Here is a 26,954-nt window from a genome sequence, read left to right as displayed (position 1 = left end):
CGTTTTCTTTCCTCTCAATGCTAGAATCCGACGTGGAGATTACCTGGACAGCTCCCAACCATCTCCCCCAAATTCCTAGTTTAAAGCTCTCTTAATCAGTTGTGCCAGCCTCCATCCTAGAAGTCTATTTCCTTCCCTACTCAGATGAAGTCCATCCCGAGAGAACTGTCCTTTGTCCATGAATGCCTCCCAGTGGCCATACATCCCAAAGCCCTCCTTATAGCACCACTGCCTAAGCCATCTGTTGATAGTCATAATCTTGTCACACCTTTGTTGCCCTTCTCTAGGAACAGGCAGAATCCCACTAAAGATTACCTGAGCCTCTATATCTTTAAGCGTCTTCCCCAGCCTAGCATAGTCTCCCTTAATACTTTCCAGCGAGAATCTAGCCGTATCATTTGTTCCCACATGAAGGATAATTAGGGGATTCTTTCCTGCTCCCTTTAGAATCCTTTTCAACCTCAGGTCTACATCCTGTATCAGCATGGAAGCATATCCTCTGGAATGGTGGCCGAAGCATGAAGGGGCATACAAATGTTTAGCATAACTGGCACATAAATGCATTGCAATGCTGGCTACAAAAATGCCATGCGAACCTCTCTTCTCACTTTTAGGTGACACTGTAAATAAGAAGCAGGCAGCATAATCTCCCGTAAATGTAAATGAACTTCTTGGTTAGCCAGTCACTCAGACAAACAAGTAGGACTGAGTGGACTTGTAGGCTCCTAAATGTTTACATTGTTTTGTTTCTGAGTGCAGTTATGTAACAAAAAAAGTCTACATTTGTAAGGAGCACTTACACAATAAAGAGATGCACTACAGTACTTGTATGAGGTGAATTTAAAAAATACTATTTTTGTCTATCATTTTTACAGTGCAAATATTTGTAATCAAAAACAATAATATAAAGTGAGCACTGTCAACTTTGTATACTTGTAAGTGAAATCAATGTATTTGAAAATGTAGAAAAACGTGCAAAAATATTAATACATTTCAATTGGTATTCTATTGTTTAACAGTGAGATTAAAACTGTGATTAATTGCAATTAATTTTTTTTAGTTAATCGCGTGAGTTAACTGCAATTAATCGACAGCCCTAGTAACCTCTGATCATCAAGCCGAGACTGACTTTACGTTCTGTCCTGTTTCACTATAAAATCTGTTAGATGTTTAGTTACAGTTAGCATGATTCAACTGTCAGATACTCATACAGTAAGATACACTTTTCTTTCTGGCAACACTAATGAATTTGAATTTAAAAAGTAATAGCAGAGATTGAAGCCAGGCATTTCATGAGTACACACTACACAGTTTTCCCCCTTTCTCTCACTTTGTCAATGTTCCTCAGCCCCCATCACTTCACCTTACTATTTTCATTGTCAACTGCCAAACTGTGTGATGGTTTTGTGACCTGGACAAATGCTCACTACATACTAGGTTAGCTCTGTCAAACTTATTGCACGTGAGACCACCTGAATTTGGAGCAAGCGCCCAAAAGTATATGGAAAGGTAGAGTATATGCCACCTACCCCTCTTTGTTTAACTGATAACTTTTTAAAAAATTGTAAATTGCCTTTCCTCTAGATATTATAGATATGCTATAGTTTATATAAGGTATAAATTCAGAGCAAGAGCACTTCTGTTGTATTAAATGTAAGCTCTCAGCAGTATCTGCATTGCATGTGGCTATTTTTAGAAACTGTAAGTCTTGCTAGATATGTGTCCTCAATGAAATGAAGAAAGCAGCAGTACTGAACAGTTTCATTAATGATTTAAAAGGCCAGTGTTGAGATTCACAGGTCTTGCTTTATCTATTCATTACACAAACTGCATACACAATAAATTTGTGCTAAATTAAAGTTTAATAGAAATGAGACGAGTAGCTTATTGCTGAGTTTAGCTGCTACTATTCTGTTGATGACTCTTTAGGGATAACTCTAGTTTTTAAAAAAATGAGTCCCCTTTCTCTCAATTCTTCTTAAAGCTATTATTCAGCACTTTCCTTTCCCTAAGAGGGGTATGCAACTTATATTACATTCATGATGCTTCAAGCATCTATCAGCTGAGGGACCAAGAGCTGGGAGCCAGTTTTTAATAGCACTCTCTCAAATAACAGAACAATGATTGAGGCCCAATTCAGGAAAACACTTAAGTGCATACTTAAAATTGTGCTTTACATGTTTTCCTGAATTGGTCCCCTAGTTTTTGGCAGAAGAGTGGTACAGGAAACAAAACAGTTGTATAGATAATTGTTTGCTACAAAAAATTATCTTGATCCTTACAATTGCATGCTCATGGACCCATACACACACACTGACAATCTCTTATGATAAAAGAATGAGGAGTACTTGTGGCACCTTAGAGACTAACAAATTTATTTGAGCATAAGCTTTCGTGGGCTAAAATCCACTTCATCGGATGCATGCTGTGGAAAATACAGTAGGTAGATAGATATACACACAGAGAACATGAAAAAATGGGTGTTTCCCACCCATTACACACTGTAATGTGTGATCAATTAAGGTGGGCTATAATCAGCAGGAGGAAAAAAAACTTTTGTAATGATGATCAGGATGTCCCATTTCCAACAGTTGACAGGAAGGTGAGAGTAATGGTGGGGGGGGTGGGAAATAAGCATGGGGAAATAGTTTTAGTTTGTGTAATGACCCATCCACTCCCAGTCTTTATTCAAGCCTAATTTAATGTCTTATGATAAAGTATTTTTCCTCATAGCTACAAATGTCAGTGAATTTTATCAGATCTCATTTTAGTTGTTAATTGTTTCCCAACACTGTTGTTTTTCGTTTTGGTTTTTTTTTTACCCGTTCCATTATATCGTTTGGGGGGTGAGAGGTGTTTAGTCCATATTAAAGAAATGGTCAATACTGGAAATTCTTCATCAATTACAATTTTGAAGACTTTAATTAAGATCTTGGAGGTACTGCCTTGCAGTCACTCCACACAACAAATATTTTATCATTGTATAGAGGTCTGTGGTAGTTGTATTTCTTCATTACAGTTTCAGAAATGTGACCTGTGTGCTCATTTGGCTATCCTGAAGCCTTTCGCATTTTTACTCAACTGCTAGGTGATGCTTTGGGGTTCAACCCAAACCAGTAAGGGGCTGTGTCCTGTACCCCTGGCATCTCTATGCTGTGCAGCCTTGTTTCAGAGTGTTACCAAATATGCCCCTTACTTTGGGGTATGCTTATTTATTAGGGTTACTCTTCTGTGGGGGAGAGGGGGTTCTGTAATTCTATTAATGTACTGCTTATGTCACTTGTGTGTTCATATGGATCTCTACTCCTTCCTTCTGCAAGTCCCCCCCCAATGGGGCTATCCTGCAGGACCTAGGTTCCCCAGGACTGGGTTCCTCCAGCCCTAGAACTCGATGAGCGTGTGCGCGCACACACACACACACTAACAGAGCAGTCTGAGTGGACCGGGTCAATCAGCACTCTCAAGCTGATCCCCTCATATGTCCCTGTACTCAATGGGCTGGGTTAAGCAGAACCTTCAAGCTGTCACCCTTATGTGCCCCTGGTCTCAGTAGGCTGGGCTGAGCAGCACTTTCAGCTGCCCCCCCTCCTCCCCGCCCACCCCCCGATGTGCCACAGGTTTAACACGTCCCTATCCCACTTTCACATCACAATTGTACTGGTAGTAACTCACTTGATGAGCAAACCCCACAGTATTTTTGGGCACTACAGGGATCTTTCGCTTAGGTAAAAGAAGTGTTGCTGCAGAGTAAATGGGGGAAGCTAAAAACACAAAAGAGTAAAGTTCAGAGAGAGAGAGAAAGAAGCAACCAGCTTAACCATAAGTTATTTATTGAATAATAGTGATAACTACACAAGGAGAGCCTAAACCAACATAACATACATTTTTAAAAGTTAATACCTGAGGTAGAAAGGAAAACAGAGAGAGAGGGGAAAAAAGGATCTCACCACGCCCTGAAGCATGAACTGGTCGGGATTCCCAGGTGATGGTGGTAGCTGTGGGTCCTGAGTGCAGGAGACAGGCAGAGACCCCAACACGATCAGTCAGGAGATGGAGTCCCAGTGGCAGTGATGCAGAGTTTGAGTCTATGCATCAGAATGCTTACTTGGGCATAGGTAGGGGTTTTTGTAGAGAAAATACAGTGCTTCAAGGGAGAACACTAGATTTGTGTTTGGGTAAACTGATGGCTTAAGGGTTTTCTTTAGGCTAGACAATAGGAGCTGATCACTCTTGGCTATGGGTGGTGTTTTCTTCCAGGGAGCTCACAATGCAATTAGGCTCCTTCAGTATTTTGGATATCTATCAAGAATTTATTACTAGAATTGGTCTGATAATTCCTGAGCTGGGTGTGTGCAGGCATAGGTTCATTAACATCTGGAGCAGAGATTCCCATGATGCAGTGCGTCCCTGCTTTTCTGGTCCCAGAGTTCAGTGCGGTTCTCTGTTCTTCATTCTTTATGCTAATCCCTGTCCCATCTTTCATGCAGATGAGGCTAGGGGAGTTGTCTCTATTCTTCATTCTGTATGCTAATGGAGATGTCTTAATCTTGTCACCCTTGTCAGGAGGGGTCTATGTATGTCTCCCAACGCCCTTCACTGCTCTCTGCAAGCCTTTTCTCTGATCAGTTTTGGTTCAAGCAGAGATTGGGGGGGGAGGGTGTCTTTCATGAGTCAGACAGGCTAGATACTGCGCCCTGGTTCCCTAAAAATACAGAGCTGACTGGTATCAAGTGCCTGACACCAGCAGCATGCTCTCACAGCATGACTTAACAGATTACAGTCTGTTGTTCAAAGTGTTTTTCACCAAGTCTCTTTTCCAACATGGCTGACCAGACTTTCTGGCCTGGACCCTGCACAAAGCTCAAAGTGCTTGGTTCCTTCATCTCTTTAGGTGAAGGATGCCAAAATGGCTTTTTCTTCTCTCTGCTTATATCTGCCAAAGTTTGCTGATCCTGCTTCAAGAGTCAGGAAGGCTTCCTGAGGATGCAGTCTCCACCACCCAATCAGGATTAAGTGGTCATATTTCCCCTGTGCTCTCCTGTGGGCTTTGCTTACCTTGCGTGTAAATGTGCTTTTCTTTGTCCTTGGTCATACCTTGCTTAATTTACATTGGAGACACATTCAAGCAGGTGGAGCAACATTCCTTTATCTGGAACAGGCACGGCTTAGGCACTTGTTGACAAATACATGTTAAGAACATATTTCCATTACATATCTGTGAAGTCGTTTTGTGGGTTTACCATACATACATCATGGAAGAAGATTAATGATCAGTGAACTATTAGTTTTCTAGTGGTATGTTACATGCCAGCTTTTGAGTATATATCAAGACCACAGTGTGCCAACTGGCATTGGGATGCCCTTAGGGTGACGGTGACCTGATAATATGAAATTTTGGTGTCAGTGACCAGAAATGTTTTTGCAGGCGATGACAATCCCGCAGAGTCAAAATAGAGAATAACAAACTCTAGCTACTGTAAACTTCTGCAGAATAGACGAACACTCTGCTTATACATGCACATAACTTACATTGAATCTGGAATTAAGAAGCTTTCTGTGTCTGATATTTTGTGTTCACGTGCTGTTGTGATGGACTGTGTAGCTTTTATCAATCTTATGAATAAGATGTATCTTAATATCAGGGATTCAGTGTGTTTTTGAAAGTGTGGTTGAGCAGTATCAGTTAGTATTAATGAAAATACATGAAGCTACAATGGAAAGATTAATTTTGATTACGTTTGTATGTGTGTGTGTGTATATATATATTTTTTTTTTCTTCTTGATTTCATTTTAGGTCTGATGTAGTTGTTCTGTGTTTTTCAATTGCTAATCCTAATTCCTTGAATCATGTGAAAACAATGTGGTATCAAGAAATCAAGCACTTTTGTCCTCGCACACCTGTTATTTTGGTTGGCTGCCAGCTGGATCTTCGTTACGCTGATCTTGAAGCTGTTAATAGAGCCAGACGGCCTTTAGCAAGGTAAAGTTTTTTAAAAATTCACATTTTAAAAGGTTCTGGGTTTTAATCAAATATACTATTTTTCTGAAAAGAAATTATATTATCACCCAGTATGGTCTGTTTGCCTTAGTTTTCCATCTTATAAAATGAAGATAAATAACACTGTTTCACATCCTGTCTGTTCTCTTGTCTGTTCATACTGTAAGCTCTTAATAAGTGAAATGCTGTTTGACAATGCATTTTCTACAGTGCCTAGTACAATAGAGCCTGATATTGGTTGAGCCATCTGGGCATTACAGTAATATTTAAATAGTGAGCAGCAGAGATTTGACATTGATTCCAGTGGCAAAACACATATGCATCACGCCATAATGTATTATTCCTGCCAATTGTCACTTTAGCCAGACACACCATAACTTTGGCATTTGGGGGTTAGTTTGGTTTTTGGAAATGTAACCCTAGAGCATGGCACAGAGCAAAGTGGGTATATATTTTACATGGGGAAAAAAACACATTAAAAGAAAGTTCTTTATATTGCGAAGTCAAGCACGCAAAAGTTAGGAACATACATATCTACTGTTGCCCATACTACTTTAATTCTCTCCCTTTTGTGCATCCAATCTGTGCGTTGAATTATTTTTGGGACCTGTAGAAAAAATACTATATGATCATGTAACTTTAAGAGTGTCCCATAATGCATGGGGGTCTGAATTAAGGTTTCATGAGCACCTGTAAATCCTGGCATTCCCTAACTTTCAAATGCTTGACTGTCCAATCTAAACAATATCCTCTTCACATCTGTAATATTATTTCCTAATAATCTGATTTTTTTAAGGGATTTTTTTTTTAAAGTATAACAGTCCTCCGTCACCATTGCATCATCAACAGGATTTGAACCCTGAACCTGTAGCACAGACTTTTACTGCGTGACTTATGGGGCTAACTACATTAGCTGGCAACAGGAGAAGGCTCTTAAACCAGAGCGGGAATGAGCCCCTGGGTCATTTGAGTGGTCCAGTTCACTCCTGCCCCATGTGCCCCACGGGAATGGGAGTAACCTGCTAGTATTGTATGCTGAGTCTGGGGAAAGGGGATGCGGCCAGGGGGAGTGGACCCAAGCCCAGCTTTCTTCTCTTTTTCCCTCCCACCCTTTCCTGTAGCTGCGCGGCCAGTTCTCAGGCAGTCAATGTATATGCTGATGCTGCTGTTTTTGGCAGTGTCATGGGCCTGGCTCCTCAGAATGTCCATGTTCAGCTATTATTTTAGCAGGCTGCCAGGTTTTTTTGTGAAGCATAAGTGACAGAAGGGGAACAGTGATTTTTAAACAGTTCATAATTCAGATAAATGTGAATGGGATTTGAAGGTTTGCTTCACATTGTGAAATATTGCCTACCTATATTTAAGTAATAGGGTTATATTACAAAGTATCTACCAAATATAAACATTATTACCAGCCCATCTATTAGGTAATATTTTTGAAGTGTCTAGTACAATGGTTGCAGATTTTTAGGGGTCTCCATGAGCCATACCAACTACCATTTTTATCTTTATGAACTGAATAATATGGATAATACATGTTCTTCTTTGTGCTCTAGATTTTCTGGACTGTGGTTAATGACAGCCCTGCTTTGTGTGTGATTTTTTGTTTTTGTTATTTGTTTGAATTGTATTTTATTTTAATCCTAGGCCTATAAAAAGGGGAGATATTTTACCACCAGAAAGAGGCAGAGAGGTTGCCAAGGAGCTCGGGTTACCATATTATGAAACTAGTGTATTTGACCAGTTTGGAATTAAGGATGTTTTTGATAATGCGATCAGGGCTGCACTAATATCCAGGAGACACCTGCAGTTCTGGAAGTCACATTTAAAGAAGGTCCAAAAACCTTTACTTCAGGCTCCATTCCTACCTCCAAAGGCACCTCCTCCAGTTATTAAAATCCCAGAGTGTCCTGTAACCAGTATGAATGAGGCTGAATATTTGTTAGACAATCCATTGTGTGCAGATGTTATGTTTGTTCTTCAGGAGCAGAATCACATTTTTGCTCACAAGATTTACCTAGCTACCTCCTCTTCAAAGTTTTATGACCTTTTTTTAATGGAATGTGAAGAATCTCCAGACTTCAGTGAAATACAGTGTAGTACAGAAAAGACCAGTAGGGACTTCCTGTCTAGATCAAGTCAACTTGAAACAGATGGTGACAGTGATGAAGCAAATTTAAAAACCTCTGATGCCAAACTTCCAACACTAGAAACTGATGGGACTTTAAAGATGCTAGAACTTGAAACTGAAGAAACTAGTTCTACAAGGGGAGCTTTGTCCTTCTTGGGCAAAGGGTTTGTTAGTATGCATAAGGAAATACAAATCAACCCTGTATCTAATAGGAAATGTCCTGTAACTGTGGTCAAAATGGATTCCTCTGTTCAGCCTGGGCCTTTTAAAACTGTTTTACAATTTCTATATGCTGGGCAACTGGATGAAAATGAAAAAGATTTGACAAGATTAGCACAGATTGCTGAAATCTTGGAGGTATTTGACTTGCGGATGATGGTGGAAAATATTATGAATAAAGAAGCCTTCATGAATCAAGAGATTACTAAAGCCTTTCATGTCAGGAAAGCTAACCGGATAAAAGAGTGTCTTTGCAAAGGGACATTTTCTGGTGAGTAAATAAACTCTCATAGAAAAGGCCACAATTCTCCTCTCACTTATGCCAGCGTAACTCCACCCACTTCAATAGTTATTCCTGACTTAAGTCAGTGTGAGAGGGGCAATGGGCCCAAAGTTTACTATAAACTGAAGGCCAACATTTTCGACAATGGGAACCTAAAGTTAGGCTTCTAAAATCCACATTTAGACTGCTAAATAAGGGGCCAGATTCTCAAAAGTGCTGAGCTCCCATCGTCTCCTATGAGCTTTCATAATTGCTCTTCACTTACCTCTATAAAATCTGAGAAACATAAAGGAAGCAATTCCTTACTAACAAGTATGTGCTCCTTTCTATGTCTTGAACTAGTAATAGGTTCCACTTCAAGCACTGACTATTGTAGTTATGATTGTTTCTTGATTCCATGGCAGATGTGACATTTAAGGTGGATGATGGAAGCATAAATGCCCACAAGCCACTGCTGATTTGTAGCTGTGAATGGATGTCTGCGATGTTTGGAGGATCATTTGTTGAAAGCTCAAACAGAGAGGTATTTGTCCACTCTGATAATTGTATTTCATGTATGTTTTAGGGGTCGCTATTTTAAGCATTGTGGTATTTCCTGAAACAATGATTTATTCAAGACTTAGCAGTCTTTTGTGTGTTTATGTTTAGACCAGAAGTGTCCTTTATTTATTGGGACATTAAGTTAGAATACGTTGAACAAGAGCTTGTCCTCAGCAGTATGGTTACGTTGCCACCACTGCTTGCTGTGTCAGCAACTTCAAAATGTTTTATGGATCTCTACTTTTAATAAAACTTTTTTTTAAAAGTTAGGCATGTAAAAAACTGTCTTGGGGCTTCTTGACTTATATCCAGTTACCTGAAAACAACTTTGAGTTCAAAATTAAATTTTTAAGTTATTTTTCCATGATCTAATCACTTCTAGTATTTTTAAAAAGAGGGGGGGAAATAAATTTAGGTCAACTTATAAGAGAGGGAAACGACTTAAATATAAGCCTTCATCTCCCTCCCCTCCCACCCCAAGCAAAAGTTCTATCTGGTTGCCCTGTTTTAAATAGGTTTGCTCCATCTTTCCTTTAGTGCCTCCCTTCAAAAAAGTGTTTCATTGCCAATTAAGGAACAACTCCTGGGCCCACATAACTGCTTTTCAGGAGGAATATTTTTCTCCAAACTGTGTAAGTGTTTATATGGCAGCATAACAACTCCCAAGTAGTCAGTGTTGTGGGTTTCTTTCAAAGTGTTTCAAAAAGTTGGGTAAATATATATTTGCATAATCAGGGCCATTACAAATTAAATCATTCTGCTAGCCCTTTGAGAGGGTTTGTGGGGTTGGGTTTAAAAAAAGGCAATAGACTTGTGACCGGGTGCCTGGATGGGCCACACTGAGAATGCCACAGTCAGAGCAGACTGCAAGAAATAGGGCAGACAATTCCCCCAAACTGGTGGTTTCTTCTATAATTAGATTCACCAAGCCAGTAACAAAGGAGCTTCTGCAATCCCACACTGGTTAACAAGGAACCAAGCACAGTCCCCTTTAGGCATTCCAGCCCTTGGCTTCCATCTAGACAGCCAAGTCTAATACAGTGAGAGGTTACTGAAAACCTGATTCACCATATGTGAAGCTCACCAAACCCAAAGGACCAGGCACTTATCCACAGGTTAATGAGAGTCTTAGATCCTACCCAATAATCACACTGATCCCAATCCTTAAGTAACTAAAAACTAAAGGTTTAATAATATAAAAAAGAAAGAAAAGAAGAGAGTTATTGAATGGTTAAAGGATCATATACATACAAGTGATTGTCGGTGTTCATAGTTCAGGATCATAGCAATGATAGAATAAACTGCTGGCTTATAAAAGTCTCTCTGGAATCATCCCAACAAGTCAGAATCCAAAGGCAGCTTAGATGTAAAGCCTTTCCATGTATTTTCCAGAATATTCCAAATAACTATTTGGAAGATCTCAGTCTCAAGGCATAAACTTTCCCTTTTCAAAGTTCAGCAGACTTGAGATGACAGGATCTGGCCTGAGGCTTCTCTTTTATAGTTCTCTAGCAGGCTGACAAGGCTTCTCACAGAAATTGTCATAGCAGGTAGGGATGTAAATATCATTTAAAAAGTTAACCATTTAAACGATTAAAAATGTTTCATTTAAATGGTTAACCGATTAAAGGGCCAGTGCGGCCAGGGCTGGGGCCAGCATAGCCGGCCAGCCCGGGGGTTAACGGTTAAGGCAGGTTAACTGGTAAGACTAATGCTTACCAGTTAATTACGTTCCTAATAGCAGTGCCTTTCCCCAAGGAGGAATAGGCAATGCAGATCACCTTTGCTTTGAAGCTAACCTTCTATTTCCTATGATACACAGCTAAACTAGTACACTTATTCACATAAGGCAATTAGCAGGTCTTCCATTATAATGTAGATAGTTAAGTTGAAGACAATGTAGATGATATTATTAGTTTTCCTGCAGTATCTCACATTTTTGATATTAAGGTTAATTGAACCATTGGCATACGTAACATAAGGCAATTAAGACAGTAAAATGAATTAGTATCTACAAGCTAATTTGGTTACATTGTTAAACTTCTAACAGGATATTTGTAAACACAGAGAAATACTCTTAGCATCTTTCACATTCAAGTAAATTGTCTTGATTACAATTGTAATACTGCCTGTTAAGTTGTTATGGGTCATACACAGTTCGGCTGGTCTGTCAGTGTCACAAGACTATATATGCAACCCAATGTGTTAAACTAATAGAATGGACCTGGCGTACAGTACATCAACAAAAACTAGGGACTTAATACTGACGCAGTCTCCTTGTTCTCTTGTGTAGGGCATGTATGAGATGCTGTGTAAACTGTCTCAACAGTGGAGTAGATCATGGCAAAGGCCTCTTTTAGGCGGTCCAGTAACGTGGGAAGGGCTGTGTGTGCATTAAGCTGATTGTTTGGATCAGTCTTTGCAGAGTTCTTTTTTCAAATTTATTGATTTCCTGATTTTTGTCATGTTGTCGTCGTCTTAATATTAATGGGACTTGCATTAACGTCAAGGGGAAAATATGCCCCTTAGTGTTGTTATAGCTGTACTTTTTTGTATTTAATGTTCTAGAAGACCGTGTCCTATTTAAATTGTTCTCATTACTTTTAATATAGCAGTAAGCACAGTTCCCTCCCCAGAGGCACACTCAGCAAGTTGGTCATTAAAAATACATACCTCGATTGTAGTAAGCAATAAGAATATATATTCATTTTACACAAGCCTATTTCTAATGATAAATGTAATAGTCTTAGCTCATCTTTTGCAATTTAATATTTTAAACGTACTAAACTTTAGTTTTCTGGAGTTTGTGAAATACGGTACTTGGATCTGAGAGCTTTAAAAGTATAAATTGGAATGTGTGTATATAGCATATTACCTCAGTCTAGTTTACAGAAACATAATGATTTGCTTCTCAATGAAATTTGCCTGAATTGTGTAGATAGAACACAGATTTTTATAAGATAAGCACTAAAGGGTCAATATGCAAGTTAACAAAAAAATCATCAATGTTACAAAACCAACTCTTCTTAGTGTAACTTGCATTTGGACTGACAAGTGAGTACTGTAGATCCAATGTTGCAGCTGCTTCGTCAAATGACACATGATAAAGGGTCTGATCCAAACCCTATTGAAATTATTGAAAGGTTGCAGCTGACTTCAGTGAATTTTGGATCCAGTGGCTGCAGGGTCAGACATATTAAGTTTGTCACTATTGTAAGGGTAGCAGCCGTGTTAGTCTGTATTCGCAAAAAGAACAGGAGTACTTGTGGCACCTTAGAGACTAACAAATTTATTTGAGCATAAGCTCAATGCATCCGATGAGGTGAGCTGTAGCTCACGAAAGCTTATGCTCAAATAAATTGTTAGTCTCTAAGGTGCCACAAGTACACAAAATAATCTACTCCAGTAAATAGAAAAGGAGTATTTTCTTCTTCACCTACAGCAAAACAAGGGAATTTAATTCTGTTTTGCTACTTTAAAAACAAAAAATCATGGGCTAATGTTTTCCAGGTAACTAGTGATTCTGTGTGTATGTCATTTTGGTTGCCTAACTTAAGACACCCTTAAAGGTACCTGAATTTCAGAAAATGCTCATCACTCACCTTCTGAAAACCAGATTCCTTAAAGTGTTGCAAGTGGAGCTCTTAAAAATTGAGGTGCCCAAAATCACTAGTCATTTTGTGAAAATCTTTGCCCTATTCTATAATTTATCTTAGTCCCTTTTGTGAGAGAAGGTTTGGATGCCATCACTAACAAAGGTTGGAATAGTAAACACAATTCTCAGTGCCTGTTTAAGTGTACTGCTGGGATTTTTAAAGGAAAGTAAGGGAATTAGGCACCCAACTCCCATTGACTTGATAGGGAATTGGGCACCCAAATCACTTAAACCCCTTAAAAATTCCAGCCTATGTTTATGTTAATTGGGGGAGGAGTTGGGCTTTCTTCCTTTTTGATACCTGCTATGTCTACATTCATTGGTATTGCATCAGCCACACCCTTGCTGTTCTCTGCTTTCATTCATTACTAATTAACTGAAAGTGTTAAGAGCAATGGAGATGCAAATTAGAGCTATCGAAAGCAATCCCTGTAGAAAAAGTACTGCTAGCTACTGAAAAATAATTAGCAGTAGAAGAATATTTTCTGAATTGTTTTTAGCTCAATAGTATTTATATTAGGAGCACCAGTTAGCTAATACTGACAAGTGGTACAAAGCCATAAAGGAACAACCTACTCATAAGGCTTCTGTGTATTTTTCTCCATCCTCTAGGCTAACCAATATTTGAGTCTTTTATGGATTGCCTCAGCGTATGTGACTTTGGATAGGAAAATAGAAAGCTTTAACCACTGTTGATTATACAAATATAACCATAAGCCAGGATCACTTCTGATCAATCAGACTGAAGTACATTAATGCCTGTTTGTAACTCTTTTTTGTATTACTGATTTTTTTCTACCTGTTAGTTGACTTACTGCATGTTCTCCAAAAGATCTCTGCCCAAAGCATTGGCATTTCTTTTCTTAGTGCTATTATCTGATTGCTATTGAAAGGAGAGTTAGGCTTCATTATTCAAGGTGTATGTGTTTTCACAATCAACTATGGGGATGCAGCTCTGGGACTTATTTGGCCATAACCCAGTGACTGCCCCTGAACACTTGAGTCTATACAAGTAAGAAACAATTCTGATATTCCAAACAGTATTCAAAACAGCAGTGCCAGCTGCACTGTTTATAAAGGAAAAAGTGGTTGCTTTACTGATAGCCATGAAATATTACCATACCAGCCATTGATCTTCACTGGTAACTGCTCCGACATCAAACAGTCCCACTTTTTTTAAAAGTGTGGCCCAGATCATCTGCTGGTTCAATTTATATTGCACTTACATTAATTTAGGTAGAGCTGCATACATTTTAAACTGGCTGAGTTCATGTACATACATAACTAGAATCTGACAGATTTGTTGGTAGCTCTTGAGCTTTTTAGATTTAATGTGGAGTCTCTCTTTAATATTTTACTATATTGCTAAAACATCACAGAAGGGGAAAGGATAGCAAGGTGGGAGAGGAAGCATATGGCCTGCGTTAAGTGCTTGACTACATATCTTTCACTAGAGCACATTTTTTAAAATACCTTTTTTCAGGTTGTTCTTCCCAACATAAACAAGACTTCTATGCAGGCAGTTCTGGATTATTTGTATACCAAGCAATTATCATCGAGTCAGGAGTTGGATATGCTTGAATTAATTGCACTGGCAAACAGATTTTGCCTCCCACACTTGGTTGCACTGGCAGGTAAGGATTCTGACTCTTTGCAGGTGCAATGCTTTCATGGACTGCTGTATTACTTCTTAGTGATTTTTTTTGAACATATACAATTTTTTTGCCGTGAATGCTGAGGGAAAGAAATGCCATTCCTTTATATAAAGCCAAATTGTATTACAATGTGGTATTTTCAATTTTAAAAAATGTACTTGCCTTTTTCTTTCCACTCTCTAGGACTTGTGCTAAATTAATGCAGTCCTTTTAAAATGTTCCATACTTTAGAAATAGGAAGTGAAAACCTTCTCTTCAGCATTAATATAATGTCGCAATTCATAATGTCCATTCGATTATTCTTAACTTACAGCAAAACAGTAGGGACACTAAGCTTTCAGTTATAATGAACTAGGCTTTCCATGATAAAATCCATCTAGAGAGCATAATAACTGAGCCAATTTAAAATTGATCTGATTCAAACTCTTTGTAGAAGTGCTGTTCAGATCTATTTTTATTGCCCAAACTAGAGTCCATTAGTTATTCTGCTGTAGATGTGGGGGGCTCTCACGTGCATAATTTCAAGAAAATCAACTTTTCCATCTTTAAGTTAGACCAGAACAGCAGCATGGGATACTTTAATACCAAACCCACACGCACCAAACTTCTAGATAGTGGGTTTTTTTCTGTTTCCTCATATCGTACCAAAATACTGTAGGGTGGAGATTCTGAGAGATGGGACGACCAAGTTGAACAAATTCACAAGATAAATTTTAGTCATTTCCTTGAGTGTCATTTACCCAAGCCCTCAGGTAGCTTTAAGTTGCTGTCAACAATCGAATGTCTTGTTGCACATTACAGAACTAACTTAGGCCCTGCTCTAACCAAAGTTTTTGTGGGGCCTTGTACAGATATCCTTCTCAGCATTTGTGGAACAAATGTGCTTTTAATGGTAAGAACATCTTATTCTGTCTCATTTAGTGAAATATTTATTGTGAACTCAAAGGCTACTTTTTGTCCCGTTGCTATGATTGCACATAATGGAGTTGAATCAGGCCACCTTTGGTTGTCTCTAACATTCTGTCAAAAGGAATGTCTGCTCTGTTGCGCTGTCTTCTGGCCAAGTGTGGCTCTGCTGAGGCCTGTCTCAGTTCCCTGATCACTCAGGCTCCTTTTAGAAGTCCACGTTGTTGAGATATTCAAACCACTCCCCCTTCTGGGGTCTCATTTATTAAGTCTGCACAAAGTCTTTCAAAACAGAATTCAAACTTACAAAGTCATCAACACAGTTTCATCACAGAGCGCCCAGTCCTCTCCCCCCTCACCCCCGGGTCAGTCCTCTCCTTAAAGTTCCTTTCTTTCACCCCAGTCCCATGCTGGGCATACCCTCTTCTCCTAAGGGTCTGTCTTCCTGCTCTCCCAGCACCTCTTGCCTGGAGTTTGGCCTTTCCCACAGCCCTTTCCCCTGCTAATTCAGGGCCAGAAGGAGCCTTCTTACTCCCTGCAGTGTGTGCAGGCATCTGCCAAGAACCACCTGCAGCTGTACCCACACCCTTTTATAAGGCCGAGGCACCTCTCATTAATGGTGCACTGGACCCCGATATATCTTAGAGGGGCCAGTCGCACACTCCATCCTGTTATCGATGTTGATCCTTCTAGGAAAGGGGTAAGTGAGTTCTGCTGACTTACCGAGGGAGGTGGCTTACCTCACCTAGATACAAGGTGGCTCTCTGAGGAGAGAGGGTGTATTCTGGAGGCTGAGCATCCCTAAGGGGGGAACCATAGGAGCAGCCACTCCTGAGAAGACTCAACGTGAACTTTGCTGTCATTATTAATTTCTTCATTAATAGAGCCAAACCATAACAATGGAGATGGTGGCAGGGTTTTGATTCTGTGTAGTACCTGGACTCTGTTCTAGAGCAGGTTGGGAACAACACTTACTCAGAGGTATCCATTGTAGGGAATCCAAGGGTTGTAACTACTAGGGAATCAGGAGTGATTATAGCATAAACATAAGCACATGCAAGATCTGTGTGTACAAAGGGACAAATTCACACATAGGGGGCAGATCCTCAGCTAGTGTAAACTGTCCTAGCGCTCTTGGCTGGGGATCTGCTCCTAGATGTCTGAGGGCAACTCCAGAGACCACAATGAAGCTGCACTTGCTTACGCCAGCTCTGACTCTGATCAGAAGTCCGAATGGATCTGCTGCTGGTGCAGTAGTTTCTGTATTTATCTTTCATGCTAACACACACATTCTTTGGTTCTTGATTCCCTAAATTAACTGCATTTATAAATGTTACCCTGAAATATGTATTTTTACAGTGTCGGTTAGTAGTTTTCTACTTTAACAGAGCAGCATGCTGTGCAGGAGCTGACTAAAGCCTCAGGGAATGGCATTGGCATAGATGGTGAAGTACTCTCCTATTTGGAATTGGCCCAGGTTAGTAGTGACTGATTTTTAACCTTTTTAAAGGCATTCTGCCCAACTGCAGTACTCTGAAAAATGATGGTGTTGAGCATTATACCTGCATGAATAAAGCCTTTCAAACAAAGGACCCCTTGTTTCCACTGCAAAGAATTGAGGGACCACAGTTATCATACTGTACTAAGGCTTCTGCATCTTAATTTTTAAAACTTAATTGCTGTGATAATAACACTATATTTTAAAATGTTTAATGTCCTTTGCAGAACAGATTTATCTTCTCCACATCAGTTGAGAAATCAGGCTCTATATATTGAGGCTTAGTTTTGTGTCTATCAAATACATATTTCAGTTTTTACTTGTGGGGAAGCTTCTGTAAGGTGGCAGAGCCTAGCGCCTCCAGCCTTGTGTCTAATGCCATGAAGTAAAGTTCTTTAGCTTTCTCACACTCGGGCATTCTCAGTGGGTGTCACCATTTTATGCCCGTGTGCCCCTTAAATCTTTCTCCATTAGGTTGCTAGGAATGAAATAGTACCTGTCCAGCATTGGGAGGGCAGAGTTAGGCTATGTCTACACTGCGCACCTTACAGCAGTGTGGCTGTGCCGCTGCAGTCATGCCATTGTAACATGCACAGTGTAGCTGCTCTTTGTCAGCTGGAGAAAGCTCTCCCGGTGACAAAATAAAACCACCTCCAACAAGGACTGGAAGCTTTGTCAGCGGGAACCGACAAAGCACTGTCTACACCGGTGTTTTTCGTCGTCAAAACTTTTGTCATTCAGAGGGGTTGTTTTTTTTCCACACCCCTGAACGACAAAAGTTTGAACGACAAAAGTGCAGTGTAGACATGGCCTAATTGGCCACCCTCAAGGAGGACATCTCTGCAACACCCAGCCATTCCTTTGTGACTCTGAGTGAATTGCCTATCATGCTACCTTACTTTCATGCACATTACTTTTCTGTCTGAGCTCCAGAGACCCTGAGAGACAGAGTCCAAAGTTGACTCTTTGTTTTTAAATATGTGATTGAGTTTTCCAAAAGGAATGTTGCAATATGGTTTCTTTAGGGATGCGGTAGTACAAGATATTTTGCTTGTATTATGAGAAATTGAGTTATAGAGTTTAAGGCCAGAAGGGACCATCAGATCATCTAGGCTGACCTCCTGTATATCACAGGCCACTAACACCACCTAGCCAAAGTTAGAAAAAATATTACAGTCCACAAATGATTCTTCAAAACACCCTAATGACTAGGTCTGGCTTCTGCCTGTGCTATTAGACCCTTGCTTTCATGACTGGCATGTAGCGCCTACTGTCCACTGCAAGCTTCCCATCATCTGCTTTCAGCTCTGTCTGGACCCATAACACCCTTACTAACCCAGTTCTGAATCTCTTCCGATAAAAGAATGCTAGTTCTGCTAAACTGTGGGGGTTGTTGGGGTGGTGGTTGGGTACAGAAGTCATAAGTTCAAATCCTGTTATGATTTGATCTGTGTCCTGTTAAGGTTTTAAACAATCAGAATGCCAAATAGATGCACATACTTTACCAATCTGACTCACATTATAGCTATACTTTCCTCTGAGCAGACTGCCTGTCCCAGGTTTTGTACTATGCTTTCAACAGTGCCTTAAGCTCTTTCATTGAGAACACTTCTCTGGGGAGTGAGTTACAACAGGGTAAGATTTGTAGTAACTTGATGGCAGCTGCAAACCTAGATTTAAGTGCATAGGATCACAGTTAGAGCCCAATCCTATGAATCATAGAATATCAGGGTTGGAAGGGACCTCAGGAGGTCATCTAGTCCAACCCCCTTCTCAAAGTAGGACCAATCCCCAATTTTTGCCCCAGATCCCTAAATGGCCCCCTCAAGGATTGAACTCAAACCCTGGGTTTCGCAGGCCAATGCTCAAACCACTGAGCTATCTCTCCCCTCCTGCCAGATGGTAAGGGCCTTAAACTCCCATTGAAGTGAAATAAAGTTGGAGCTGTTCACACCTCTCAGGAGGTGCTCAGCACATTGCAGAAAGAGTAAGAACCCTAACTCAGCTACTCCCAGTGACAATCCCATTTTGGCCACTGAGTGTGCCAGTGGATTTTTGTGTAAAAGGAACAGTAACTCTAAATCCACATGGTGCAGCTAGAAGCTTCCTCTGAGCAGCTGCTCAGTCTCTGCTGAGTGTTATGCAATAATCCCCAATGCTGAAAGCATGACAGGATAGATTCATTTAGGGATCACGCTTGCCTTAACTTTTAGCTTTTGTGCAAGATGACCAGTAGTATCAGGAAATGTAAACTGACTGTCTTTGCTTGTAGTTTCACAATGCTAATCAGCTGGCAGCGTGGTGCTTGCACTACATCTGCACCAACTACAACAGTGTTTGCTCCAAATTCCGCAAAGAAATAAAAGCTAAGTCTTCAGGTAAGACCATCTTCAACTTTCCCCCCATCTTTTCCTGACCTTTTTTCTTTCTGTCCTTTGAACATGAACAAGTGAATTAGCTCAACTAAACTATGATGGAAACCCAGTGTTCTCTCCATCCTGAGTTCTTCTGATCAGATAACCAAAGAGTTAGAATTCTCCCTCTGCCTCATGGACCAAGAGTTACATATATAACTCCTATCAACTGAACTAAGAATGGCGTGAATGACTCTCCATGCTTCACCTCAAAAAATGTATTTGGTGTCTGAATGTATTTTACATTATTTTGTCATAGAACAATAAACAGTGTGCTTTGCTTAAATTGCTTTCATTTGAGCCTCTAGGCACTTTACAAACATTTAGTTAATCCATAACATTATTGCATTGAGACACGTGAGTATCCTTCTGTCCATTTTGTTGGTGGTTAAACTGAGGCACAGAAAGGATAGTGAGTTTACCAGGGTAAATAAATGTCTTACATGCCCTACTTTATTTGTGTTGCAGTTTTAGTATCTAAGTATCTTATTACTACTTTTTTTTAATCAGATAATCAAGAATATTTTGAGAGACATCGCTGGCCTCCTGTATGGTACTTAAAGGAAGAAGATCACTACCAGCGTGCTAAAAAGGAAAGAGAAAAGGAAGATATTGCACTGAATAAACATCATTCAAAACGGAAGTGGTGCTTCTGGAATTCCTCCGCTCTAGTTGCCTGAGCGAACCAAATACATGTAAACACTTCAACGGTGTAATTATAACATTGCTCTAAAATTAGTCTTATTGTTAGAAATAAGATGTAGTTCAGGTCCCCGACACTGATTTTATTCCATGTTTTGCATTTATCATTGTTAGGGTCAAAAGCACAAGCTCAGCTATAGTGAGCCTGGAATAGTTCCTTAAACTGATATGTATATTTTTGCTTAGTAAGCAGAATCAGCATCTACCATTATTACATTTCTTTTTATACAAAAACAAATCCAGCATTAATGTTTCAAACTCCAAATTGGGAAATATTTTTATACTGTCTTGTGTATTTTGTTTAAATAAAAATTCTGGGTATAACTTTATTTTACAAACCACAAAATAACCACATAGCAGCTTTGTAAATAGATTTTAACTATTTTTCTTATGTGTGTAAAGTGAAATATAAACTAACACCCCCTCGTAATAGATAACCTTCTGTCTTAAGTGACCGGTTTAAAACTACCCCATGAAAATTATCATCTTAATTAAAAAAAGCTTCTACTAGGAAACCAGTTTTTGTCCCTACATTCCATGCACTCATAACATACATAGATGGCTATTCCTTCTTTCTAAAGTAAAGGGTTATAATAAGATCAAATAACTGCAAGTTATAGAGCATTTAATCTTTGTTCAGCTGAATAATAGGCAGTATAATTACCTGTTCAGCTGCAGGAACATGTATTTCTAATATTTGCCATGTCAGTGCATATAATTTTGATTATATGGGCCATGTGAAATCTAGTGATTCTAAGTATTCAGAGGTTTTAAAGGTCTAGATTGAAGAGGATAATTTTAAAATCATCAGAAGGGCTTATTAATTTATATCTTTATCCAGGGCAAACTCAGTATGGATCTGAATTCAAAAAACAGACATGCTGGTAGTATTGGAATTACTGTATTATAGTTGGTTACTCTTTGAAGGCCTAATTCTGCAGTCAGTCCTCTTTCAAAACTCCTTTTTGCTTCTACAGGAGTTATGCAAATGAAAGGCTGCTGAAACAAATAGATACATTCCTCTATTGTTGATGTAGCAGCTTGCAAATGAAGAATGATATTTTAAATTAGATTATACATTCCTTCTGGAAGCAAATATCCAAGAAAGCACAAAGCTAGAGTCTCAGTGAATAAAAATCCCAGCATTGTTTAAATGGTAGGAGGGGAAAAAACCTCCAGTGTTTTGAAATTTCCTTTGGGTTTTTGATTTTCTAATAACTGTCACTCTGAACTTGCAGTGTTGCATTAGAAAAATATAAGGCTGGGTGTGCTTTGAAAAGACCAAACTAAAACACTTCTAAAATTATACTATAGAGCATATGCAGGCCTATGAAGTGTCTCAGGCACCGTTCTGTAATTGAGGTAGTATTATGTTATCAGTTTTGTTAATGCTGTTTTCTGCAGGCAGCTCAGCATACTAATGTGAAAAGCTTTTGATTTTTATTTTTCCTGTATTCATAGACAAGGCAGTAAGTTCAAACCCCAGTGCTGCGAGTCAGGAAAGGTTTCAGACTGAAAGCCATACACACTTCCAAATACACAGCTTCAAGTCAGAGCTTGTTCTTGGGAGATGCCACCCTAGGGTGGTAGAAGCTGCTTAGCATGGGTGCTGAAGAGACTCCTGTAAAGAAAACAGGTGACAGACTCCATCACCTACAAGATTTATCACTGTACAGTGATAAAGAAGGGCTATAGAGAAAGGATGGCTGCAAGTGTATCCGCATTAATTCCTGGCCAGTAGTATTGTAAATTGTGGAGGGATGAAAAAATGAGAGAATAAATATCAAGACTAGGATGGAATTAATATCTGTTCAGTCATAAAATGTTAACAGATCATGTTTAATAAGTATTGCTACTAGGTTTTACATAACCAAAGCTTCTGTATGATTGTAATTTTGCCAAACTGTAATCGATAGATAAATGAACCTGGGGGTATATGCAATAATATCCAGTTGTATTAGTTGTCAGCTACTGTAACCAAGTGGCTGGTTCATTTGGTTAATGCCGTCTATGGCCTTTAATCTTGGTGGTTATTTGTGTTTTTTTATTTTGAAACAAAAGTCAATAAAACTGTTTAGCTATAAAATGTCTCCTAGTTCTTTGAATCAGCTTTCTAAATATTGTATAAAGCGCTTCACTTTTTATGGTGTTTGTCAACATTCAATAGTAGTAAAATATGTTTAACAAAACAGTGTATTGAATTTGTGATCACATGGCATATCAAAACTTACAGTTCAGAATGTTATAGGAGAGCCACTTGCATTTGTATTTATTGATTGGAAAAAAGAATATGGTAGGTGCTTGTCATTTAATATAAAGCTACAAACCAAACTTTCCTGTCACTTTTTCACACTGTTCCTAATTCTTAATCACCAGGCTGTCACCTGTGCGATGAGAAAAACTACATGACAAAAAACAGGAAGAGTCACCAGCAGTTCTTGTAGGGATTTTGGTTGGTTGGTGTTTTGTTTTTATTATGTATACTATGAGCTTGCTAAATTGACTACTTTTCTTTAGCTAGTTTCCACTAGCAGATATTCTTCAACAAGCAAAACCTCTAATTACAAGTTAGTGAACTTGTAGCAACAATTCCTCTTGATAGATCTATGCAGTTAAATTGACAAAGCTAAAAAGTTGGTTTTTTTAGAGAACTTGCAAGATGATGCGTGAAGGGTGCCTTGTTCATATTTTGTTTAAAGCTATTAGACAATACCAAGGGCACTGAAAATAAGCACTTTCAGCACTCAGTGTTCTTAGCAAAAGTGCTAATTTATGAATACTACATATCATAATAATTTGATTTATGAAGCAAGATTTTTTTCCCTTGAATTTGCTATTAGAATTTAGGTAATATATTCAGTAAGAGAAGAATAATGTAGCAACAGAAACAATGCCACTCTGATTATGCTAAAACAGTAATGTGTAGACAAAACCACTAAAGTATGCTCCTGTTGTTGCTGATTGTTTTTAATAATTCACGGCCATTTAGATTCCTGGTAAATAATCTGGATGTGACTCACCGTAAAACAGAAGGGGGGTTACCTATTAGTGTTGTAAAATATAGAAATAATTTTGAGAAAACTCATTGTGACTTAGAAATCAGCACTTGGGAGCTAGTCCTGCTCCCACTGTGGTCAATATGAGTTTTGCCACAGCTTCAATGTGAGCAGTAGGCCCTTTGTGAGGAAGAACTAGACTACAGTGCCACAGCGACAAGTCTGCTTTATTTCCTTTGTTCCTTGTGGGCCTAATCCTCCATGTCCATTAAATTCAGAGTCCCATTGACTTTAATGGGAATTGGATCAGGCCCCATGTTAATAAAGGCAGCTGACAGCATATTAAATATGTAGATTTACTATAAAGGTTACATCGGAGGGGAGAGTAATCTGGGTTCCCATTCTTATTGCTTGATTTAAGTAGCATGGCTGATCAAAAACTTAATGTGCGGGGGGAGGGGGAAGTGCCTGCAGAATAAAAGAGGGGGGGGAGGCACAGCCTTGTTTACCATACTGTTCAAACAAGTTACCAAAGTGTTAAGGTTTTGTGTTTCCGTCTGAATGAGAAACAACGCTTCCTAAAGAACATCCTGTTTGTAAAATGAGCATTTCTCATTGTTCGAGTGTTGTGGAGTTAGACTGAGAGAGCTTGCAAAATCTTGGCCTGTAAATCAGCTCTTCCTCCTTCCAGCTCATAGCATTAAGTAGCGATATAACATACTGAATTATGTCTGCTTTATTGCCTACACTCTATGATGACGAATACTTCAGGTCCTCTCAGGATGCTTTAGAAACCGTGGGCTCCTGAGGAAGTTGCTGCCTTGCTTTCAGATGAAAGAGCAGGCCTCAGACCTATGCTGTCTGCCCATATTTCAACTTCATAAGCGAATGGTCAATGTTTATTTCCTGTGGGTTGCAATGTATATGTCCTATGTAATCACATTAACAATGGCTCAATATCCCTCATGGCTCTTAACTTTTTTCACTTACTAAAAATGATTTGGTACTTTTCTTTGTTTTAATGGGCCCGGTCCTCATACAGACACAATTCCCATTGAAATTGATCATGCCCAATCCTTTTGGCTTTAAGATGCCAGGAACAACATTAACATATTACAATCTGTTCACAATCTGACGCAAATCTGTTAACAGAAGTTTAGTCTGTGTACGGAGTCCAGGATGAGAGACAGTGTTGTACCAGCAACAGTCAGGCTCTGTCGTGATATAATTTACTGTATGTGCCTTTGCCTTCAGCTAAGATCACATAGCTCGTGTCACAGATCGCTTTGCACTGGAAACCGCAATGGTGGAGGCTCTGGCATATTAATACCTGCACTTCAGTCCACTCACTACTTACTGCTCCTTCCATAATACCTTATGTTCTGGAAGAAATCTCAGAGAATTTGGATCCACACTGCAGGAGGCTAAGAAGAAAATATGAACATCAGAAGATGGAAGAGGATTGTCAGTAAACCCAAGGACTGTAAAGCTGTGTAGAAAATCTCACTGACAAATTTCAGTCTTTCCCTGAGATTCAGGGAAAGAGGTTAGTTTGGTTTGTGATAGAAAATCTGCTTTTTCCTTTATATAGTGTAGCATTTCAGTTGCTTTTGTAGAAAGACCATGTGGCCATCGTCCTACGTGATACAGGTGAAATTATTTTGAACAATAAAAAGCCCCATGCCCAGGTTCTGAGTGCCCTGCCAGTTGAAATGACAATGCCAGATATGCAGTTCAAACAGCTCACCCTCCTGCCATGCAACAGCTCTGAATACAAATGACAACTCCACACTACTTCAATCTCCCATAGCTCTCTTTAAAGGCCTGGTGGACTAAATGGGCCCTATAACATGAAGGTTCATAAATCTAGGCTATTTTGAACCAAGATCAGAAAGGCATTCCAGAGCCGCAGGATCCTGATAGCAAATTCCCTGCTGGGTGTCCCTTCTCTGTTATATGGAGGGGGATCTAGCATTATTATTTATTTGCGTATTACCATAGCACTTAGCAACCCCAGTCATGGACCAGGACCCCATTGCAGTAGTTACTTTATAAACAGAACAAAAAAGACAGTTTTAAAATCTATTTGGCAACTCAATGGTAAACAGTGCAGGTCCCAGAGCACCATTTTTTTTGTCATTGTGTAGCCCCACGAACAGCACATTGCACAACAGTCTACCCTTGAAATTACAAAGACATGGATGATGGTATTAAGTGTGTGGAACAATATAAAGCCAGTAAACCAGGCTTCTGCTTCCTAAAGTTGTGGAATAGAACTCTCCCCCTCCAGATCGCAGTTGCATGCTTCAGCAATTACGCACAGTAGCCAGGATTTAGCACCACTTTATTTTACGCATCTGACCATCCACTTTGGAGAAATACTGATGTAGTTTTCTCCTCCTCCTCTGCTTTCTGCTGTTCTGAAGTTTCTGGATAAGAAAGTGACTGATGATGCCCACGAAAGAAGATTTTATTCTTTAGCTGACTTTCTTACCTCTAACTAAAAAAAAAAAAATGAATTCTGTATTCCCTTGGGGGATTAATTTTTTGAAGCTGTTATGGCCATTTAGAGCGGATTACATGGTGTGAAAGGTATTAGTGTTGAGCATTCTAATGATCTCTCCTGTAGCCCATTGAAGCTGAAAATTCTATTGTCTGTATCTGTGGGTACATGATAAATTAAATTGTTACATATGTATTATCAAGTATATAATCTGGACATTCTCATGGATGTGAATCCCTCCTAGACTATTAAGAACATTTAGTTGTTGAATACATATTTAAAAGAGTATGTTTCCTTAGATTTCCGGTAAGGTCTCCACTTAGACCTATGTCCTTTTTCCTACAAAGTGTATTATTGATCCCCTATACTAACTATATCAGCACTCTCACAAACTTTCTTAATTGTAAAGTGACTAGAATATTAATTGGTAGATAATTAGCAGATCAAATAATTTCTACCACATCACACATTTTATGACCACTATTTAGACAGGTGGTTCTGTAAGGAGAAGGGAAGAATTATTCTAATGAATGTTGTTTATTCAGCTCCAATTGATGAAATAAGGCTCAAGCTGCTTGGTTTGGGGTCTTACAAATCTCCCTCCACTTTATTTAATTTTATTACAACCTGAACATTTTTGTGATTGAAATGGACTCTCTAGTTCTCAAACTCCTTTTATGGGAGTTGCCTTGTCTGATGTCATGGAGGCTTTCTCCTGCCACTATTGTCTGTGCCTTCTCGTGGCATTGCCAAAATTTGAACTAAATCCTGGGGCTGTGTAGGGAGAAGGTTTCTGAAGCATCAGGCAGGGTCAGAAGACAGGGTACTAGGCTAGATGACTGGGTTGGTTTGGGTTGGTCTGACCCAATATGGCCATTCTGATTTTCTTAAGAGGCTGACAGGGAAACAAAGGAAGATGGCAAGCCTTGCAATTTAAGGGCACGTTGAGTCATTTTAGGTTAAGCTGATGGACTGGGCTAATTTGAGATAAATAGAAGGGACCAGTTAGGAGAAATCACTATGAGATGCCTTCTGTGGCATGTAGCCAATCTGCAACTGCTAGCAGCAAATATCTCTAATGGCCAGAGATGGGACACTAGATGGGGAAGGTTCTGAGTTACTAGAGAATTCTTTCCCAGATGTTTGGTTGGTGGGTCTTGCCCGCATGCTCAGAGTCTAACTGATAGCCATATATGCGGTCAGGAAGAGTTTTCCCCTGGGTCAGATTGGCAGAGACCCTGGGGTTTTTCACTTTCCTCTGCAGCACGGAGCACGGGTCACTTGCAGGTTTAAACAATATAAATGGTGGATTCTCTGTAAGTTGACATCTTTAAATCCTGATTTGAGAACTTCAGTAACTCAACCAGAGGTTAGGGGTCTATTTCAGGATTGGTTGGGTGAGGTTCTGTGGCCTGCAATGTGAAGGAGTTCAGATTAGATTATTATGATGGTCC

General features: G+C 39.4%; 1 protein-coding gene across 4 annotated transcripts in view; it reads left to right on the top strand.

Moving 5' to 3' along the window:
• The window catches only part of RHOBTB1 (Rho related BTB domain containing 1), an 83,022-nt gene extending 60,838 nt beyond the window's left edge, over positions 1–22,184 (top strand). For 3 of the 4 annotated variants that reach the window (XM_043551729.1, XM_037905555.2, XM_043551731.1), the window contains 7 exons: positions 5,795–5,980; positions 7,646–8,619; positions 9,036–9,154; positions 14,310–14,460; positions 16,776–16,864; positions 19,158–19,263; positions 19,810–22,105. In XM_043551729.1, coding sequence (XP_043407664.1) covers positions 5,795–5,980; positions 7,646–8,619; positions 9,036–9,154; positions 14,310–14,460; positions 16,776–16,864; positions 19,158–19,263; positions 19,810–19,979 — 1,795 coding nt within the window. In that variant the 3' untranslated portion in view covers positions 19,980–22,105. Of the gene's footprint in view, positions 1–5,794; positions 5,981–7,645; positions 8,620–9,035; positions 9,155–14,309; positions 14,461–16,775; positions 16,865–19,157; positions 19,264–19,809 lie in introns of all 4 variants that reach the window. The other variant, XM_043551730.1, reaches the window with a different exon arrangement.
• Positions 22,185–26,954: the final 4,770 nt, after the last annotated feature.

Source organism: Chelonia mydas, chromosome 7 (genome assembly GCF_015237465.2).
Source record: "Chelonia mydas isolate rCheMyd1 chromosome 7, rCheMyd1.pri.v2, whole genome shotgun sequence".
Classification (NCBI taxonomy): Eukaryota; Metazoa; Chordata; order Testudines; family Cheloniidae; genus Chelonia; species Chelonia mydas.
This window is presented reverse-complemented; position numbering and strand designations above follow the sequence as displayed.